Consider the following 22,269-nt stretch of genomic DNA (forward strand, 5'->3'; position numbering starts at 1 on the left):
GGCAACAATAATCAAAGTCCAGTTAGTTAATTAAATTAATTGAATAATAAGAAAAAGCATTTATATTGCTGCTGGTAATTGTTCCTCTGTAAGGTAGTTACTTTGCTGATTCATGTTTTGAAAAAAGTGGTTGTCAGGATCAATATCAAATGCTGCTTTCATTTCCTGGATCACAAATGCACTGAGATATAGGGTACCAATATTCCTTAAACATCGAAGGTGTTTACAGCTGGCTTTAAAAACCAAGTCCACCAGCATAATGCAGCTCACTGAAGAATCACCATCACATCATAATAGGATACAAGCACTGTTTTAATTAAATCAACTTAAGCCCTCTTAGTTGCTCGGAGATAGGCAAGTCTCTGTAACGCAAACAGGAAGAGGTCGCAAAATTCTCCAAAGAGCAGACAGTGTTAGCTGAAAATTGCTACTGTTTCTGCTGTTTATGTTCAAAAAACATGAAGTCAATGAGGAAGCAGGCTCCTACCATCACAGCCTTCATCTTCACATCCAAGTCCAAAGGAAAAGAGATCCCAAAGTTGTCTGCATCTGTGAAACCTTCCTGCAGGAACCCACCCCACTGCTTTCTGATCTTTCCCACCATGGTTGACTCATCCAAAGACGTCAGCTCAAAGATAACATCAGACATGCACCTACAGTCGCAGAATGGCCCCTTGATGTTCAGCTGAGGCACCTTCATCTTATTTAGAATGGTAAACTTTGGTAGAACAGGGTGCCAGTTCTGTTGGACATACCCTATGGAATTACCTGGGGGGCTCTGAACCTCCAGCTCTTGAAGGCAGCAGGGAAAACAGCACAAGGTACACTTAAGGGGTCGACACAGGGTCAAGACTTCTTGGCCCATGTTATCATGAAGGTGAATGACGAAGGGTCGACTGGGGCCGCACACCTGCATAGTGAATATGTCATTTTCCTCAGTGGCCACAAATACCTGTTGTCCCATGCTGTTTTTTACTGTATAGGAATTCTTCATCTCCCAACCAGTAAGTATTTCAGCCAGTTCAACTTTCTGATGGACCAGGAGCTGGTCAATGTTTGCCAGGTACTCCAGTCCGAATGGGCCGCCTGCAGCTGGAACAGCTGTGGGCATCAGAGTAGGAGCAGCAGGAGGACCTAATGGTGGAGGAGCAGCTCCTCCATGGTTAAAGGATGTTGGATGCACAACATTATGGCCAGGATTGATCCCAACATCGTGTACGGCTCCTGGAGGGAGGGGTCCTGTACCCTGGTATGCCATGATGGATGAATCTATCTGTTGAAGGTTCCAAAATATACACTGAATAATAGCAAATGTATTGTGTGGATGTTTAGGTAAACTGCAGGATTTTATTTTATCAGTAGAAATGAATTCTTTTTCATTTCTTTCTTTTTTTTATCATTTGGCAATCATTCATCACACTTTTCATTAGCAGTTTATTTCAACCATATTAATGAAAGTCACACATCTGTGAACATAGTTAAACTGTTTATCTAGAGCAGGGGTGCCCAAACCTTTTCCTGTGAGGGCCACCTAACATTTCCCTTCTCTGATGGAGGGCCGGGGTCAGTTTGTACAGGAAAAGTGTGACGATGGTAGGGGTGCCTAAACATCTATTGTTTTCCAGACAGCTACACATAACCAAATAACCTTTTCTTCACAGAAAAAAAAAGTCATAAATAAATAATAACCAAATAACCCTTTCTGGGTTTGTCACAGAAGAAAAGTTCATGGAACATTAACATTACCTTTCTGGTCGTATGTGATCATCATTCAAATTGTCCCAAATGAAAGGAAGAATGCTTTTCTTCAGGATATTAATATATTCTCCATTATTAATATTGTTTTTAGGAAACAAAAGATTGAAATAACAGGCACCGAATACCATTATTAATCCCCCACCAGCTACTCATGTGGTATGGAAAGGAAAATAAGAAAGAAAAAAAAACTCCTTTCTTACAATGTTTGACAGGAAGAGTTACCTACCACTTTTCCAAGACGCCGTCTTCTCTGTGATATGTGAGCTGTGTCGTTATCATGCCTTAGCAACGCCTTAGCAACAGGTTTTTTTTCACAGAGGTAGTGTGGAATCAGGTTGCCTTAATTGTTTTCAATTATTAATTGAAAGTACACATAACTGATTGATCACTGCGTACAAATATTTCCCTTATTCAAACTCAATGTAATTAAATAATTATCGAAATAGTTATAGAACAAACTTGTTATATATTAATATGCAACTGTTTAAAACAAAGAACGTAAAACAAGATAAGATAAACTTTATTGATCCGGACCTCTTGTCATGCCATAGTAGTAAAATCTCAGGCGTAATCAATAGATTCAGTCTCTAAGAGCTTTCTGACTGTTGAAGAGCATGTTCTTCTCACCACTGTTGCCAAGTGTACAGTATGTTCTTGGAAGAGTTGTTGGGTCCCTGTAGAGTGAAAAGTGCTAAGATTGTTTTTTTTGGTGATTGTCCTATATAGGAGACCCAACCTGAAATAAAATTGAACTCCAGTGGAGTTATAATAATAATAATATATTTTATTTATATAGTGCTTTTCTAAACACTCAAAGTTGCTTTACAAGAGGTACATAAGTTAAAAACTGCAAAGCAATAGACACAATAAAATATGAACAGTGTCAAAGAGTGTCGCGTAAAGCGACGCACAGTAACCCCCAACAGGGCGACCGGACTGTAGTTTCAGCGCGTGTCCAGCAGGGGGAGCTGTGTTGGCTTCGGCTGCTCGAGCCGACCAGCCTTGAATGCGTTAGCTAAAAGCCAGTAAGTGGCTACTGTTCCCGACCAGCCGCCCTGCGCCCACGAACCAGCCGCCCTGCGTCCACTAACCAGCCGAGCACCATTTGTTGTACCGGGGAACAGTGAGTATCTCTTCGCTGATAAACCCGTGTGCCCTGGGTGACTGTCTGATGATGATGAATATATTTATTAGATAGAATGTTAGAGTACAAGTACAGTCACACAGTAGCATGTATTACAGTACAAATAAAGTCAAACATCCTGTCTAAGAGGAGCATTTCAAAAAAGCCCTTGCGGTCTTGTTTCCGTTGAAAGTCCTTCGTACATAAATCATCCACAATTAACAATACAAATTTAACAATACAAATAAAAATAAAACCAATATTAAATTACTCAATTGATGCAACGTAACATTAGAAAAACAAAAATAAAAAGATTTTACACCGCCAGTGCAAATTAACAATTAATCTAAAATAAATTACACCACTGATGCAAAATGACAATGAATGGCAATAAATAACTTACATAAATTACAATAAATTACTAAAGCAATTAATACGTGCAACGTAGGTGGACAAAAAAAAGGAGGGGGGGTTTGATCCGGAGAGAGTCGTGATGACTATCTCCGTTTCTGTCCCCCTGAAAGGTGTATTTTTAGGGCCTTTTTGAAGGAGGCCAAAGAGGTGCATGTTTTGAGGGCGGGAGTCAAACCGTTCCACCCTTGGGTGGCCGTATTGTAAAAAGATGATTTACCCATGTTAGTCCTGTAGGAGGGGGTAATCAGGTTGTTGTTTGAGCTCCCTCTAGTGTTGTGGCTGTGGGTGTCACTAAATCTGTGGAGGTGTTCCGTCAGGTATGCAGGGATTGAGGGGACTGAGGGCAGAGCTGCATTGACTTTTTTAAATGCCAATCCCATTTTGAGTTGTTTAACCCTGTCTTCTACCCTGAGCCATTTTAGGCTAGCAAAATGTCCAGGAAGAAGGTGGGTCATGGGCCCCAGATTGAGAAGTAGCCGAATCAGTTTGTTTTGGGAGGTTTGGAGCCTGGTTTTCAGGGATATTTTGATGTTTGAATACCAGGAGGTGCTAGCATAGTCAAAGAGGGGCTGAACGAGGGCTCCAGCAAGCGTCCGGAGAGCACTTTTGTTGACAAAAGCAGACATTCTGCCCAAAAATCTTGTTCTTTGATTGACTTTTTTGATCACCTTAGTTGCCATACTATCGCCAGACAGGTATTTGTCAAGAACACAGCCCAAATAGGTAATCTCTTCTTTGCTGGAGATTACTGTATTATCGACTGTGACCTTGAAATCATTAACATTTATCTCACGTAGAGAGTGTTTAGACCCAAAAAGAATCGATTCGGTTTTGCCAAGATGTAGTGACAGTTTGTTATCGGTAAGCCAAGTACGGATTCTGGTGACCTCAGAGCTGAGAGCCTCCTCAACCTGCACTCTGTCCTCTCCCGAAATCAGGAGTGCTGAGTCATCAGCAAACAGGCAGGGCTGCCTTTCACACGGTCCCAGTGTGTTTGCTTCAACATCAAAGAGGGCAAAGTCTTAAACCGAGTTGAGCCAATTTCCAAGTTCTCTGGTTTCCTCCAAAAACATGCAGCTCAGGTAAATTGATCGCTCCAAATTGTCCTTGGACGTGAGTGTGTGCGTGCGTGGTTGTCCATGTGTGGCCCTGCGATGCGCTGCCGGTGACGCGTCCGACTGTACAAAAAAATGGACAGACGGATGCCTAAAACTAGATGAATGCCTTTATTTGGATCTCGAAAACAATGCAATGTTCCTTTGAGCTAAGGATAATGGAGTGCTCCCTGGGGTGGGGGGGGGCGGGCAGAACCACCCAGACCCCCCACTTCTGGCTCCGCCTCTGCCAGACTGCAGATGTGTGAAGCTGAAGCGAAACCGAAAGTTATCTTTAAAGCAGTCACATTGCGTGACAAAACTTCCACTTTCACAGCTTCCGAGGACCCGAGAGCAGCCAGACAGGGACCATGGCTTTCCACCAGCAAACTCCATTCTACAGCCCAGTAAGTGACTCACAGGGTCCCTCCACAGGACGAGGGCGTGTCCTGATGAAAGACGCGAACGGGACCGTTTTCTCTTCTGTTTCATCTTTGCAGCGCATGTTCTTTGTTCCGGACTGAAAACCCGTTAAGCGCGCTGGCGCTCTCAAATCCGGCGTTTTATGTGTCCTTTGAACGCGTCCATAGTCTGTGTGTCCACAGCTGTAAGCCGTCCGAGGGACAAACTAGTGAAGTGATCATTCAGATAGAGAGAGAGAGAGAGAGAGAGATCTTGTCGAATCAAGGTAAATTAAAGTATACATTTGTGTGGAAAATGATTGTTGGGACCTCTAATCTAAACCCTAACCCATAAAGGATGACAAATAAAACTTTATTTCAGTTAAACTTGTTCAAAGCGTTTACAGATGTTGACCCGCCCCAAAGGGGAAGTGACTACGTCATAAATCGTAAACAGCGCCACACACACACACACACACATGCACACAACTGGGTGAGTCTTTTAGGGGGGGATCAATAGTCCAACTGCCTCAGGGTTCCTGACCCATGACTGCACTGAAGGGAAAAAAGTACATACAAAAACTAGAGTCACTCAGAGAGCACAGACCTCCTCCAAGCAGCTCGTCAACTGTTGCTTGACCAATAAAAACATTAAAAAAAAAAAGAAAAAAAAGCCGCACAGTATTATAAGCTGTTTAAAGTTTAGAAAGAAAGTAGCGGCTTATAACCTGGAATTTACGGTAATACTTGTCAGCAAATGAAAATGTCTTGCCCTTTCTAGAAAATTCCTTTCACTGGATTTATCCATGGAGGACTGCAGGAGGGGAAGTCCATCAGCATCAGTGGAATAGTCCTGCCTCGAGCTGATAGGTCAGACTCCTTCTTGCATCATCTTATGCCTTAAATGTGGTGGCAGTGACATACATTTCAACTCCATTTCAAACAGAACCCCCCCCACAATAAATCTGTAAATTAATAAATAAGCAAAATACTTTTTTAATTCCTGAAATATTTGTTTTTTCATTAATTTGACATTTTCTTTTCTTTATATCACTGTCTGTAATCATTGTGTTCATTACATTGTGTTGCGGCTTCCTTCCCTGTGTTAGCCGCTGAGGGGTGCGTTGGGTCCTGCGTAGTTGTCCGACGCGCTCAAATGTTTGTACAGAGACGTGGAATCCAGGATGCGTTCACAGGTGGATTTATTGAGGCCCAATTACGGCGGTACTGGCGATAGAAAAAGTCCGAAAAGTATATTGCCTGGATGAATGATGGATGGAAGAAAATAAACCATAGAATAAAGCCAAAGTGTACAAACGCGTGTAAAAGCGGTCAACAAAAATTACGGCCTCCCAACTGTCTCTCCCCTAGCCTCGGTGTTCCAGGTGTGTGCGCACCTTTAAAGCCTCACACACACCCACAGGCACACCCACCCCCAGGCTATACCCACACTCAACACACGGGGCAGCAGACACACATGCATTCAGTGTCCACCATATCTGTCTTCTACACACCAGCCCCTAATTATTAAGTTAAACAATAATTACACAAGCATGAATAAAAGAAGACATAACAGAAAGCACCAGCAATGCATGTAGCACAAGATCTAAAGTCCATGAAGTGCAAAGTCCATGAAGTACAACATGGAAATCCTCCTTCTGGTCAATATTTGCCTCAAGGGCGTTGCAGGTCTACGCTCAGCATAACATGGCTGCAGCTTTTTCCTTTTCCTAAAGCATTTCTTGTACCTCAGCATCCATGCTGCAGATTTTCTTAAATGGGCATTGAGTGAGCTGGTAAGAGCGGGACCTTGGAGTAACTGTCCATTAAGAGATGTCCCTTGCAGACTGATGCTGCGATTAAACAGAACTCTCAGCTTTCCTTTTGTAGGATGACGAACACCGTGGTGTGGCATCTGCCAGACTTTAGCATCCCAGTGATCCAACTCATCTTCAGGAACCTTTTCAGCACATCCCTTTTCGAGCAGGCGGTGGAACTGTGAGTCTCTCTGAAGCCGCCTTTTCAGAGGGTGCAACCTGTTCTGATCCTCTCTGGACAGTCCTGATTCCTCCTCCCTGACAGCTTCTGTAAAACCATTCACAAACGGTCGTCTCCACAGCTCGTCTGAATTCGTGATGGAAACTCCGTTTACTGTCACTGCCTCACAATCAATGGCCTGCCCACTGTGTCCTATCAGTGGCCCATTCACTGTCCAGCCCAGTACAGTCCTAATGGCATAAGGTCCATCATTCATGCTGTGGATCACCTCCAGTGGCTCCACAGCTTTGGGAACATTAGTCCCTATGAGCAGATCAATCTCTGCATCAATCTGAGGTAAGGCAAGGTGCTGTAGGTGCGGCCACATTCTCAGGTCCTTCTCGGTTGGTATGTTGTTCTTGTATACTGGCATCGACTCCTGTGTGAAAGCTCTCGGCAAATCAATGAACTTCTCTTCATCCAGTGCAGCTATTTCCAATTCGGGCACAACATAACTGGTCACCACCTTTTCCTGGCCCATAGTTCTCAGGAGAATGCTGGTCTTTCTTCCAGTGAGATGGAGTCTGTGCATTAGATCCTCTGTGCAGAACGACGCTGTGCTGCCTTGGTCCAGAAAAGCATACGTGTTGATGGTTTCACTGCCCTGTTTTGCTTTAACCTGGACCGGCACTATAGGAAGTTTGCAGTTCTGCTCTCCAGCCCCTGTAAGACCACTTGAGACCAAGGTGTTATCCACTGAGAGTGTGATGTTCCTTCCAGTCTGCTCAGGATTACTCACATTTTCCCTGTGCAGGACAGTTGGATGCTTCAGGCCACATTTCAAACAGGTGATCCTCTTGCGGCAATATTTGCTGATGTGTCCTTTACACAGACAGCTATAACAAAACCCACTCTCCTTCAAGAAGCCTATCTTCTCTCTGTGAGCCATTCTCTCCAACTGCACACACTCCGTCAGTGAGTGTCCTCCTTTACAACAAGGGCATATGTTCCTCCTTGGTGGGTGAGTATCCTTGCTCGTATATCCAGACTGATATTTCCTCTCCACAGGGTCTACAGTGGTGGAAAAGCTTGTTTTAATTCCAGAGTGGAGCAGAGTTTCAGGTTTGCTTGCACTTTTATTCCTGGTAGGTTCATCCTGTATGTTGCCAAACACAGGGTCAGTGAGAATCTTCACCTGCCTTTCAACAAAGGTTGTGATGTCGATAAACCTTGCTCTTCGGTTAGATTTCTCCTGTAGATCACAGGCGTGGCTTCGCCATTGGTCTCTTATCTTATATGGTAACGTTCTTATAATGTTCTGCATATTAGATGGGGTGTCCAGGTCATATAGGTACTGCACATTCTCCATAGCATTGCAGCAGCTGCGGAGGAAGAGACTGTATTCCTGCAGGGCCATGGCATCTTCTGGTTTAATGTGTGGCCATGACAAGGCTCGCTCCATATAGGCTGACGCCACCTTCTGCTCATTCCCGTACCGTTCCTTTAATAAAGCTTTTGCTCTGAAATATCCACTTTCTGCATCAATATATTGGAAACTTCTCACAAGTTCCTTTGCGTGTCCCTTTGTATATTGTTCAAGGAAACACAAGCGATCATAGTTGTTATTTGTGTCGTTTTCTACTCCCATTTCGAATGCTTGGATAAAGGTGTGAAACTTCAGAGGGTCACCATCGAACACTGGGATTTCTCTTTTTGGGAGAGCAGACATGCACTGCTGTTGTATGAGAAGTGATGTAATTTCATTTTGCTTTCTCATTATTTCAAATACACCATCAGTGTTTGGTGTTCCAGTGTTTGCACAAAACGTATGGCTGTACTGCATATCTTCAGAGATTTGAACGGTTCTAGGTTCTGCTGGTGGAAGTACGTTCTCATATGCGGGTTCCTTTGGTTTAACAGAGAGAGATGGAATGAATTCTGTGGCCTCTACATCAAGAGGTTGTGACTTTTGTGGCTGTTGTTGTAAACTTGGTTTTCCCAGGTAGGAATTCATCCCGTCAGAATGTCTTGATGTACTACGTGCAATGCTGCTTTGGTTCTTTATCACCTTCAGTGCTGCTATTTTTTCAGCAATTTCACTGTCCATTTGAAACCGTTCTCTTCTTTTGCGTAACCGCTCCTCTTCATCTTCAATTGCATGTCTTTCTTTAAGGAACTGTTGTCTGGCTTCTAAAGCTGCCAGCTCAGCTTCAGCTTTCCAACATGCAGAAGAGCGTGAGGTCGTGGAGGAGTAATAGGACCGAGACCTTTTACTCCCAGCATTTGAAATGCTGTCCCCAGGTTGCACTTGGTCTCCTGTATCATATTCAGGTGCAGGTGGTTCGTCAGTAATTTCATTTGCAGGATGTAATTTACATTCTCCTTTCCGAATTTCCATACTTGGACATTGCTTGTAATCTGTTTGACTCATTTTGTTTTACTTTATTTCTTGAGACCAAACATTCAAAATTCATAAAAGTCTCCTTTAAAGTTCAGAAAAAACCATGCTAATCGAATAATTCAACAGCTGGCTCCAAACACCATCACCGCTGCGTAAATGCGCATTGAATCCACTTCAGAGTCCCTTCATCAAGCGCGGAGAAATGGCGCCTCCAGCAGTGCAATTGCGCCAGTTTCATTCATTAATTCAACCCAATCCAAAGATGCGCGGCGGCACCAACAGGTTGAATCCTCCTCGACGTCAAACAGGTGCGCTTACCTGTGTCCTGATAAATAAACTTCGTATTTCAAAGCACTTAGCTGTCCGTTTGTTCTCCAGCTGAAGGCCTGCTCCTTCGGCGTTTGAGTGCGCAGCGTGATGATCTTCACATATTGCCTTTTTTGTTGACAAATGTTGCGGCTTCCTTCCCTGTTTTAGCCGCTGAGGGGTGCGTTGGGTCCTGCGTAGTTGTCCGACGCGCTCAAATGTTTGTACAGAGACGCGGAATCCAGGATGCGTTCACGGGTGGATTTATTGAGGCCCAAGTACGGCGGTACTGGCGATAGACAAAGTCCGAAAAGTATATTGCCTGGATGAATGATGGATGGATGAAAATAAACCATCGAATAAAGCCAAAGTGTACAAACGCGTGTAAAAGCGGTCAACAAAAATTACGGCCTCCCAACTGCCTCTCCCCGAGCCTCGGTGTTCCAGGTGTGTGCGCACCTTTAAAGCCTCACACACACCCACAGGCACACCCACCCCCAGGCTATACCCACACTCAACACACGGGGCAGCAGACACACATGCATTCAGTGTCCACCATATCTGTCTTCTACACATTGTGTGGATAGTTGCTACAATTCTATATTTTATTAAGTTGTCAAGCATTGTGTGACAGCGTACAATGAATACGTACAAACACCGATTTACTATAGAAAGGAAAATGTTGACATTCTCTAATGCGTCATTCCGTTCTGTTATTCTGCAGGTTCAATGTAAATTTGCAACATGGTTCAAGAACCAATGCAGATGTGGCTCTGCACATGAACCCACGTTATGATAGTCACCCTGGTTACGTGGTTCTCAACACCTTCCAGCACGGCGGATGGGGAACCGAAGAGAGGAACCATAGTGGTCTGTTTCCTGTTGGCGTTCCCTTCAACCTGCTCATCACAGTCTCACGGGAATCCTTCCAGGTGTGTAGCGTGTTAATATAACGGCATTCATAGTGCTGACAAATGTACACAACTCGAGAAAGCCGAAACAGATTGTATTGCGCTTGTTGTATTTTAAGTTATTTGTATCTCTTACTAATTAGGATGAATTATTATTATTTTCATTATCAAGCATAATACATTTGTATATATAATATTATAATATAATAATAATATTATAGCCTGTCCCAAGCTTTAGAACTCTTCCTATCAATTTCACAAGGCACCATTTCATCCGAACTGAGGAAGTTTCCAATCCCTCAGTGGATTATTTTGCCACATTGTTTATTTAGGAATATATATAATTACTATTGACCTGTTAAATGATGGACAAACTTGTGTGATTAGCTGTTAGGAATCACAGATATTACTGGATTGTTGATTTTGTTTCCAAACGTGTGTATTCATATATCGTGGATTTTCTGCAATATCACAGGATTCTGCGGTATGTATACATTTTTTATTTCCATTATTTCCATTATTTTATTGATAAAAAAAACATTTTCTAGCCTAAGAAAAGTAAAACTGTAAAAAATACAGTTAAAACAAACACGTTAAATATGGGTCGGGGAAGGAGAAGGGGAGCAGGACAGTCCAGAGGATGAAACCGGAACATGACAGACGAGCTATTGAGGGTGTGTGTGTGTGTATAGGTGTGTGTGTGTGTGTGTGTAAAGTCTATAAGAGCCACAGAACACTGTGACCTTGTCCTTGGGAAAGTTTCTGTCTCAGAGACAGATAAGCCCAGCTGGATGGTTCCCTCTCTGATGGGGCAAGGAAGCCCTTTTTCCACCTTTGCGCTGCTCAAAGCGCTTTACATCAGGCCTCACATTCACCCATTCACACACACATTCACACTCCAGTGGGCGACTGCTGCCATGCAAGGCACTGCCAGACCCACTGGGAGCAGTTTGGGGTTCAGTGTCTTGCCCAAGGACACTTCAACATGCGGACAGTCAGAACTGGGATTCAAACCACTGATTTACTGATCACTGAATGACCCACTCTACCAACTGAGCCACAGGCGCCTTATGGGCCGAAAAATACGGTACACACGGGGGGTGCTGGTTTCAAAGGAAAGTACCGTATTTTCCGGATTATAAGTCGCGGTTTTTTTCATAGTTTGGTCGGGGGTGCGACTTATAAATCGGAGCGACTTATATATGCTTTTTTTACAAAATCTGTGAGCGCAGAGACAGTAGCCTACACATTTCTATAACAGGTGTTACAGGGAACTCTGTGACCCGTCAGAATCTGTCGCGGTTTCTGGAGGTTCATAGTTATCTGTCACACCTGTTATCTAAAAACACCAATTAGAAGGGCTGATTGAAAATGTCGCCGAAAAGAAATTCATATTCCGCGGCTTACAAGCTTCAGATAGTGAAATATGGAGCCGAAAACGGCAATCGAGCAGCAGAAAGAAAGTGAGAGTGAGCGAAAAACTTGTAAGGGACTGGCGAAAAGCGGAGGTTATGCTTACTGAAATGAAGAAAACAAAGAAAGCTAATCGCGGGCGACAAGCTAGGTGGCCACAGTTGGAGGAACGAGTTCACGCATGGGTGCTTGAACAACGTGCTTCTGGGAGAGGTTTGTCAACGGTGCAGTTGCGTCTCCGCGCCCAAGTGGTTGCCAGGGAGGTGAATATAAACGGCTTTGCGGGAGGACCTTCTTGGTGTTACCGCTTCATGCAGCGCAAACGCCTCTCTATCAGAGCTAGGACGACACTGTCCCAAAAACTGCCAGCGGACTTCCAAGCCAAGGTTGACAGTTTCCGCGCGTTCATTGAAAAGCATGTAAGTGATCACAACGTGACACCGGATCATATTATTAACATGGACGAGGTCCCCCTCACTTTTGACATCCCCATGGGCCGAAGTGTTGCAGAGAAAGGGCAAAAAAGTGTGAATATCGTTACAACTGGTCATGAGAGATCACACTTCACAGTGGTGCTGGCATGTTGTGGAGACGGATCAAAACTGCCACCGACGGTCATTTTCAAACGAAAAACCATGCCAAAAATCCAATCCTCCTCAGTTGAAGTCGCCGTGAACGAGAAAGGGTGGATTGATCAAGAAATGATGAACTTGTGGCTTACAAAGTGCTACAATAAGCGACCGGATGGCTTCTTTAGAGCACGCAAAGCTCTGCTTGTGATGGATAGAATGAGAGCGCACATCACACCACAGTTAAAAAATAAATTAAAAGTTTTCAACTCCATACCTGCCATCATCCCTGGAGGCTTAACCAAAATACTCCAGCCACTTGATATCTCCGTGAATAGGAGCTTTAAGTCAGTTTTGCGTAACCTGTGGGAGCAGTGGATGACGGATGGAGAGCACAGCTTCACGGCAACCGGGAGAATGCGCCATGCAACTTTCCTGGAAGTCATTGAATGGATCGACAAAGCATGGGCTTCAGTGACAACCGCAACCATCCTGTCGGGATTCAGAAAGGCTGGAATAATTGGAACTGCAACTGACGACGAGTCTGATGTAAGCGACGTAGAAGAGGAAGCGGCGTCTTGTCTACCTGCCGAGTTGTTCAAAAGTGACACAGAGGATGAAGATTTCCTTGGATTTCGTGATTCGGAATAAAACCTGATATTTTGGTAAACGTGTTAGCATGTTCTTTCCCCAAAAATGCGACTTATCCTCCAGTGCGACCTATATATGTTTTTTTCTTCTTAATTATGCATTTTTTGGCTGGTGCGACCTACAATCCGGAGCGACGTATAATCAAAAAAATACGGTAATTAAATACGAAATCATTCTAAATTAATTTGTGTTTTCTCTCAGATCAACGTCAATGGTTGCCATGCTATGGAGTACAGACACCGTATCCCATTTCAGCAGGTGGACACCATAACAGTTGGTGGAAGTGTTGAAATATCCAACATTGCCTTCCAGAACCCTGTGGTGAGGACATGTGTGATTCATGTACTCTTTGTCAGTGCGCTCATTACAAATACAAGAAGTACTGCAAAGAAACACAATTAAACAAAAGGGTTCTTTTGTTTTATTTACCGTCACAGCCTGGATTCCCATCGCAGCCTGGTTTTCCTGCACAGCCTGGATTCCCATCGCAGCCTGGATTCCCTTCGCAGCCTGGTTTCCCATCGCAGCCTGGTTTTCCTTCACAGCCTGGATTCCCTTCACAGCCTGGTTTCCCTTCGCAGCCTGGTTTTCCATCGCAGCCTGGTTTTCCTCCTGCAATGCCTGTGTGTATCAACGAGGGCATTCCTTCCAATATATGTGAATAGTTTCTAGTGATTGAACACAAGCCTAGAAACAGGAGGAGCTAGGCTTGTGCACAGAATACGTCCATGTATCTTCTCCTGGGTCGACCTCTAGCCCTGTTCCCTGGCAGTTCCATCCTCAGCATCCTTCTACCGATATAGTCCCTGTCTCTCCTCTGGACATGTCCAAACCATCAAAGTCTGGCCTCTCTGACCTCGTCTCCAAAACGTCCAACCTTCACTGTCCCTCTCATTGTCTCATTTCTAATCCTATCTAACCTGGTCACCCCCAAGGAGAACCTCAGCATCTTCATCTCCTCCACTTCTAGCTCCGCCTCCTGTCTTTTCCTCAGAGCCACCGTCTCTAAGACGTCCATCATGGCTGTCTGGCCAGCCTGTACAGATCCTAATCTCCCTCTTTACTGTCTAACCTGGCATACAGGTCATATGACCTCTGTTTGGCCTTTGCAACCTCTACCTTTGCCTTCAATTCAATTCAATTCAATTTTATTTATGTAGCGGCAGATCATAACAGAAAGATTTCTCAAGGCACTTTACAGATTAGCAGAGAAAGACAGAACACAACTTGACTCACAAGAGCAAGAACTTTGGAGACAGAGGCAACGGAAAACTTCCCTTTCACAGTCAGAAACCTTGGACAGAACCTAAGGCTTATGGTGGATGGCAATCTGTCTGGACCGGCTGGGCGGGGGGGGCAGCACCACGGATAGAAGGACCTGCAGACTGAGAGACAGACAGAGGGACAAATAAAGAGAGAGAGAGGACAAGACTACAGGGAAGAGAGAGGGATTACTGATATATATTAATTATAGCATGAATAATCAGAGAGAGAGGTTCAATGCAGATCCTCTAACGCCAACTGATTGTTCCAGCCTCTGTAACAGAATCTGACAATCTATTGTATCAAAGGCTGCACTGAGATCTGATAAAATAAGCACGGAGATAAGTCCATTATCAGACGCTATTAAAAGGTCATTGATGACTTTAACTAATGTTAGGAGGGAAACGAGCTCCTTGGAGGAGGTCTGTGCTCTCTGAGTGCTTTTCTGGTTAATTAATGTTACTGGAAATAAAAACAAGAATGGATTCTGCATGTATGATACATTCTTCTATTCTGTCTGTATAGGCTGTCCCATACAAGAGTGTGATCAGTGGTGGACTTAGCCCCGGCAGGACCATCACTATCCAGGGGACTGTTCTCCCCACTGCCATGAGGTCTGAACAAATCAATTATCAACAACTTTAATCAGAATGCTTTATTAATCCCAGAGGGAAATTCCATTCCATTACAAGTCAAAACTGAGGATTGTAGTTGAGATCTGAGAAAAACAGTAGTGGTCCTTATATAATATTAACAATGTGATACAAATGGATTTGATTTTGTGTTGTAAGATATATATTTTTAATTGGGTAAGTGGTCTCACATTCATGTTGGAGTCATTCCTTTGTGTTTCTTCTCAGGTTCAATGTGAATCTTTGTCACCAGTTAGGCATCGCCCTGCATTACAATCCACGTTTCAACGAGAACATTGTGGTTCGAAATGACAAGACGAGAGAGCAGTGGGGAACGGAGCAGCGCAGTGGAGGGATGCCTTTCTCCAGGGGATATCCTTTCACGGTACAATTGCTCTGATATATGTTAAAGCCTAAATATGTACAGTAGGCTCATGATGACGCCTACTGTTAGAAGCTTTTAAAAAAAACACTGGCGACTAATTTCGTTTTTACATTAACGGAGCGTGTGTTTTTAATATGAGATTTGCAAATGCCTCTTTTTTTCACAGTTGACCATCGGCTGTGAAAGTCGGTCCTTCAGGATTGTGGCCAATGGAATGCAGCAGCACAATTTTAGACATCGCTTCACTCCCCTCCACCAAATCACCCACCTGGAGATTGAGGGTGACATCAGTCTGACCTCTGTGATTGTGTAGAGATCCCGGACCTGACATAGCGTCCATGACTGCTACCATTGTATTCATTGACTAATTATGGGAATTGATTTGGGTCTTTCTTAGATATTCAGTATTTTCCTCCTGTGTCCTCATAATACAAATAAATCACATCCCATTTCTATCGCTTTACATGTTGTACATTTTCTTCAAACATCAATTGTTAAAGAATAACTCCGGGCAACAATAATCAAAGTCCAGTTAGTTAATTAAATTAATTGAATAATAAGAAAAAGCATTTATATTGCTGCTGGTAATTGTTCCTCTGTAAGGTAGTTACTTTGCTGATTCATGTTTTGAAAAAAGTGGTTGTCAGGATCAATATCAAATGCTGCTTTCATTTCCTGGATCACAAATGCACTGAGATATAGGGTACCAATATTCCTTAAACATCGAAGGTGTTTACAGCTGGCTTTAAAAACCAAGTCCACCAGCATAATGCAGCTCACTGAAGAATCACCATCACATCATAATAGGATACAAGCACTGTTTTAATTAAATCAACTTAAGCCCTCTTAGTTGCTCGGAGATAGGCAAGTCTCTGTAACGCAAACAGGAAGAGGTCGCAAAATTCTCCAAAGAGCAGACAGTGTTAGCTGAAAATTGCTACTGTTTCTGCTGTTTATGTTCAAAAAACATGAAGTCAATGAGGAAGCAGGCTCCTACCATCACAGCCTTCATCTTCACATCCAAGTCCAAAGGAAAAGAGATCCCAAAGTTGTCTGCATCTGTGAAACCTTCCTGCAGGAACCCACCCCACTGCTTTCTGATCTGTCCCACCATGGTTGACTCATCCAAAGACGTCAGCTCAAAGATAACATCAGACATGCACCTACAGTCGCAGAATGGCCCCTTGAGCCCCTTGGAGCTGAGGCACCTTCATCTTATTTAGAATGGTAAACTTTGGTAGAACAGGGTGCCAGTTCTGTTGGACATACCCTATGGAATTACCTGGGGGGCTCTGAACCTCCAGCTCTTGAAGGCAGCAGGGAAAACAGCACAAGGTACACTTAAGGGGTCGACACAGGGTCAAGACTTCTTGGCCCATGTTATCATGAAGGTGAATGACGAAGGGTCGACTGGGGCCGCACACCTGCATAGTGAATATGTCATTTTCTTCAGTGGCCACAAATACCTGTTGTCCCATGCTGTTTTTTACTGTATAGGAATTCTTCATCTCCCAACCAGTAAGTATTTCAGCCAGTTCAACTTTCTGATGGACCAGGAGCTGGTCAATGTTTGCCAGGTACTCCAGTCCGAATGGGCCGCCTGCAGCTGGAACAGCTGTGGGCATCAGAGTAGGAGCAGCAGGAGGACCTAATGGTGGAGGAGCAGCTCCTCCATGGTTAAAGGACGTTGGATGCACAACATTATGGACAGGATTGATCCCAACATCGTGTACGGCTCCTGGAGGGAGGGGTCCTGTACCCTGGTATGCCATGATGGATGAATCTATCTGTTGAAGGTTCCAAAATATACACTGAATAATAGCAAATGTATTGTGTGGATGTTTAGGTAAACTGCAGGATTTTATTTTATCAGTAGAAATGAATTCTTTTTCATTTCTTTCTTTTTTTTATCATTTGGCAATCATTCATCACACTTTTCATTAGCACTTTATTTCAACCATATTAATGACAGTCACACATCTGTGAACATAGTTAAACTGTTTATCTAGAGCAGGGGTGCCCAAACCTTTTCCTGTGAGGGCCACCTAACATTTCCCTTCTCTGATGGAGGGCCGGGGTCAGTTTGTACAGGAAAAGTGTGACGATGGTAGGGGTGCCTAAACATCTATTGTTTTCCAGACAGCTACACATAACCAAATAACCTTTTCTTCACAGAAAAAAAAAGTCATAAATAAATAATAACCAAATAACCCTTTCTGGGTTTGTCACAGAAGAAAAGTTCATGGAACATTAACATTACCTTTCTGGTCGTATGTGATCATTATTCAAATTGTCCCAAATGAAAGGAAGAATGCTTTTCTTCAGGATATTAATATATTCTCCACTATTAATATTGTTTTTAGGAAACAAAAGATTGAAATAACAGGCACCAAATACCATTATTAATCCCCCACCAGCTACTCATGTGGTATGGAAAGGAAAATAAGAAAGAAAAAAAAACTCCTTTCTTACAATGTTTGACAGGAAGAGTTACCTACCACTTTTCCAAGACGCCGTCTTCTCTGTGATATGTGAGCTGTGTCGTTATCATGCTTTAGCAACGCCTTAGCAACAGGTTTTTTTTCACAGAGGTAGTGTGGAATCAGGTTGCCTTAATTGTTTTCAATTATTAATTGAAAGTACACATAACTGATTGATCACTGCGTACAAATATTTCCCTTATTCAAACTCAATGTAATTAAATAATTATCGAAATATTTATAGAACAAACTTGTTATATATTAATTTGCAACTGTTTAAAACAAAGAACGTAAAACAAGATAAGATAAACTTTATTGATCCGGACCTCTTGTCATGCCATAGTAGTAAAATCTCAGGCGTAATCAATAGATTCAGTCTCTAAGAGCTTTCTGACTGTTGAAGAGCATGTTCTTCTCACCACTGTTGCCAAGTGTACAGTATGTTCTTGGAAGAGTTGTTGGGTCCCTGTAGAGTGAAAAGTGCTAAGATTGTTTTTTTTGGTGATTGTCCTATATAGGAGACCCAACCTGAAATAAAATTGAATTCCAGTGGAGTTATAATAATAATAATATATTTTATTTATATAGCGCTTTTCTAAACACTCAAAGTTGCTTTACAAGAGGTACATAAGTTAAAAACTGCAAAGCAATAGACACAATAAAATATGAACAGTGTCAAAGAGTGTCGCGTAAAGCGACGCACAGTAACCCCCAACAGGGCGACCGGACTGTAGTTTCAGCGCGTGTCCAGCAGGGGGAGCTGTGTTGGCTTCGGCTGCTCGAGCCGACCAGCCTTGAATGCGTTAGCTAAAAGCCAGTAAGTGGCTACTGTTCCCGACCAGCCGCCCTGCGCCCACGAACCAGCCGCCCTGCGTCCACTAACCAGCCGAGCACCATTTGTTGTACCGGGGAACAGTGAGTATCTCTTCGCTGATAAACCCGTGTGCCCTGGGTGACTGTCTGCAGGCAGGGCTGCCTTTCACACGGTCCCAGTGTGTTTGCTTCAACATCAAAGAGGGCAAAGTCTTAAACCGAGTTGAGCCAATTAAGCTAGTTAGCTTGCTATGACTGTTCACTGGAAAGTGACACGAAATCGTAAAGAATCTTTCGCATCGGCTGCAGAATAGAAAGGCAACTGATTGTTATTAGTGGCTCGGCTAGCAAATGTAGCGGAAGGCTACACCTACGTTAGCCCTGTCATTCGATTCAGTCCGGACTTAAAGGGATGCGGATTGGGGCTAATGCTGGCGTGCCAGGTGTTAGCATGTCTTTACCCCCCCCCCCCCCCCCCCCCCGGTAGCCACGCATCTCAGCAGCGAGATGGTTAAATTAATGCCACTTCACGGTTCTTTCTGACCCCAAGCTAAGTTATGGACAGACCGTAACGCTCAGGTTGGCAGGAAGCAGCTAAACCAGAACGTCTGCTGGCTAGCAAAGGATCGACAACACAGAGAAGCTGCTGTAGTATCTATATTTCTCTCTCTTACAGAGATGGTAGAATAACCTCTACTCAGTAGCGCACGTCATGCATCCATTACGGCTCCGACGCTCGTTCCCAACAGTAGCATGACTTTTCTAGCTGGGAGTTCTGACCCATAGTAGAGATCCGTGGAGGAGGAGGAGGAGGAGGAGGAGGAGGAGGACTCTGACTCTGTCCTCTTATTCTCCTGGTTCTTCAGCTTTGTTCTGATGGAATAGACGGATTCTGCTGGGAGGAATCCCCTCCATCATCTTTGTCGCTGTTACTGTGTTGTCCCTTTTCATAACTCTTTATCTCAACTAAATTTGAGAAGCTGAGTTCTCCCTCTCTTTTTCTCAGGGGATTTGTCCCTGTTGGCTGCGACCCGAGAAGCTAACTGGACCTCCATCTCTGTGAGAAAATTAGTCCTTGGACGGAGAGGCGGTTTTTAGTTTGCCACGATGTTTAATCTAATGAAGAAGGATAAGGAACGGGGCGGGGCGAGGAAGGAGAAGAAGAAGGAGAGGATGTCTGCATCAGAGCTGCGCAGCCTGGAAGAGATGAGCCTGCGGCGTGGCTTCTTCAATCTCAAGAGGGAGGCCAAACGAGAATCCAGGAACAAAGTGGAGATCTCCAACCCCATTCCCATCAAAGTGGCCAGCGGCAATGAGCTCACCCTCACCGACATCGAGTCCGATGGCCTGAGCAACAGGAGCAGCGTGCTTCTGGACGACCAGCTGAGTGCCGCCAGCTCCACCGATGACCTGAAGGCCGAGAGCGGTGGAGGCCCGGAGGGAGGACGCCGTGGCTCTGTACGGGATCGTGTCGCTCACTTCGGCTCGTTGGCCAAGCAGAACTCGGCGCAGGTGGGTCAGATGATGAAACGCTTCTCTTTTTCCCAGAAGAGCAAAGAGGAGAGCCCTTCAGAGGGCTCCACCCCCTCTGGCCAGAACTCCGCTGCCCCATCCCCGCAGGTGGAGAGCAAAGTCTTTAGCATGCTTCGCAAGCACAGTGTCAAGCGCTCGCACGAACCAGCGGCGAGCCAAACGGTCAGCATCCCCGGATTGGTTGACAAGACGTTCCTGGCTCGGCTGCCGCTGCCTGCCGTGGCCGCGCCGAGTCCACCGCAAACACGCGAACTGGAGCTCCAGCGGCGCAACACGGGCGACTTCGGCTTTTCTCTGCGTCGCACCACCATGTTGGACCACAGCCCCGATGGAGGCGTGTACAGGCGAGTTGTGCACTTCGCCGAGCCTGGTGCTGGCACCAAGGACCTGGCGCTGGGGCTGGTGCCGGGCGACAGGCTTGTGGAGATCAATGGACGGAATGTGGAGAACAAGAGCCGGGATGAGATAGTGGAGATGATCCGTCAGTCTGGGGACGCGGTGTGGCTGAAGGTGCAGCCCATCCTGGAGCTGAGCGAGCTGAGCCGCCGCTGGCTGAGGAATGCTGAGGATCAGCGCAGCGGGGCCCACCATGTAAGTGTCTTGCTCGATGTCGATGTGCGTACACAAAATGTTACTCTTATCGCTGTTGGTGTTGGTTCTGTCTGTTCTGATTCTGACTGACTGTCCTTAAATCTAAAATGTGTTCAGCGCTTTCATTCCTGTTGGGAGAAATGTTTTCAAAAAGACATCCTATCCATTGATCTGATCTTTATACATTTGGTGACGCTTGCTGGATGCTGGTAAAGCAAAAGTACAAATACACAACATTTGTACTTTTGTTTTTGAATACATTTTTGAAGAGAGCCTAAAAACCTCTGACGTGGTCTGTTTGCTGATGACCCAGGTTTTTATTTTTGTTTTGAAGTCTGTATATACCAGAGGCCTGGGAGCTTGAGGGTTCTGTGCAGGCTCTCAGCTGTCCCGACGGCTGCGCTCCTCTCAATGGAGATGTCAGACGTTCCTGGTATCTGCTGGAGCCATGCACCCAGCTTGGGGTTACTGCCCTTAGTGCCCCGGTCGCTACTGACACCACTGTTGCCTTCACTCTCCACGATTTCTCCAGCTCTTCCTTCAGCCCTTGGTATAAGCTTTCAAGTGAGGTTGGTTCACTTCTGTGGTGCTGGTCTTACAAGAACAAGGCCTGCACCAGTCGAACCTGATGAGCAGCATTCAGTGCAGCACAATAAGAGACCAGAGCTGTGCAGACAGTCCTGAACTGTTCTTCTGACTTTGACGCTTCAAACTGGTCTTTGTGTATCTGTAAGATTGCAGGGCTTCATTTGTGTCTCATATTTAAAAAACTAGGGGTGTAACGGTACGCTAAAATGTAATTTTGGTTCGGTTTCTTGAGGTTCTCGGTTCGGTACAAAAAAGGCAAAAAGTTATTAATTAAAATGCTTTTATTTAAAAAAATGCAAACAATAGAATTTGTATAAATAAATAAAAGTGACCCATTTGGGTGAAATTTCAAATAAATAAGACTGGTTTCTAAAAAGTATTGTAACAATTTCAAAGTCTTAATATTAAGTTAAAACACTTAGCAGCAACAGCCTGAATATGACAGTACTACTACTACTACTACTACTACTACTAACTATTCAAGCATAAAGGTTTTGGCTTGAAAGATTAACTTATCCACATTCTCTGCAGAAAGCACAGATCTGGTTGCCGTGACAACATCCCCAGCAGAGGAGAAACCCCGCTCAATAGCTACAGAGCTAATGCTTTGCTAGTTTTGCTACGTGTGTACGCCTGAGAGCTTCCAGCGCGCCTCCCCCTCAGGCAATAGTGTCCGACACACAGAGGCATCCGTGTGGAAACTCGCCCAGAACTTTAGTTCCGCACGGAGCGCTTGGATCGTGCTAGAAATACGTTTTATGAGAAAAGAAATGCATAAAACCAAAACGGTACGTAGGTGGACTGAAACGAACATGCAGACCTGAGACGGTTCAGTACATCACGTGAACCGTTGCACCCCTATTAAAAACAAATTGCCCTCCTGTGTTTGGCAGCAGGTCTTGGTTTTCTTCCAGGTGATGTGGTGGTAGCTGTGCTGCAGGGAGATGATCTGAATGATTAAGACTC

The 22,269-nt window shown here is 44.5% G+C and overlaps 2 protein-coding genes and 2 pseudogenes across 2 annotated transcripts in view; 2 read left to right on the forward strand and 2 right to left on the reverse strand.

Moving 5' to 3' along the window:
- Positions 1-427: 427 nt before the first annotated feature.
- LOC137901743 (phospholipid scramblase 1 pseudogene) lies at positions 428-1,258 on the reverse strand (annotated as a pseudogene).
- A 3,474-nt stretch (positions 1,259-4,732) lies between these two features.
- Positions 4,733-15,741, forward strand: LOC137901086 (galectin-9-like). The gene is made up of 8 exons (XM_068745087.1): positions 4,733-4,796; positions 5,572-5,660; positions 10,199-10,406; positions 13,220-13,339; positions 13,582-13,641; positions 14,807-14,895; positions 15,142-15,298; positions 15,465-15,741. The coding sequence occupies exons 1-8, from the start codon at positions 4,761-4,763 to the stop codon at positions 15,609-15,611; spliced, it is 906 nt and encodes a 301-aa protein (XP_068601188.1). The 5' UTR covers positions 4,733-4,760; the 3' UTR covers positions 15,612-15,741.
- Positions 15,742-16,235: 494 nt separating this feature from the next.
- Positions 16,236-17,070, reverse strand: LOC137901744 (phospholipid scramblase 1 pseudogene; annotated as a pseudogene).
- Positions 17,071-19,698: 2,628 nt separating this feature from the next.
- Positions 19,699-22,269, forward strand: part of myo18ab (myosin XVIIIA b) — a 55,302-nt gene continuing 52,731 nt past the window's right edge. The window contains exon 1 of the mRNA XM_068745483.1: positions 19,699-20,715. Coding sequence (XP_068601584.1) covers positions 19,699-20,715 — 1,017 coding nt within the window. The remainder of the gene's footprint in view (positions 20,716-22,269) is intronic.

This window comes from Brachionichthys hirsutus, chromosome 11 (assembly GCF_040956055.1).
Source record: "Brachionichthys hirsutus isolate HB-005 chromosome 11, CSIRO-AGI_Bhir_v1, whole genome shotgun sequence".
In the NCBI taxonomy this organism is placed as follows: Eukaryota; Metazoa; Chordata; class Actinopteri; order Lophiiformes; family Brachionichthyidae; genus Brachionichthys; species Brachionichthys hirsutus.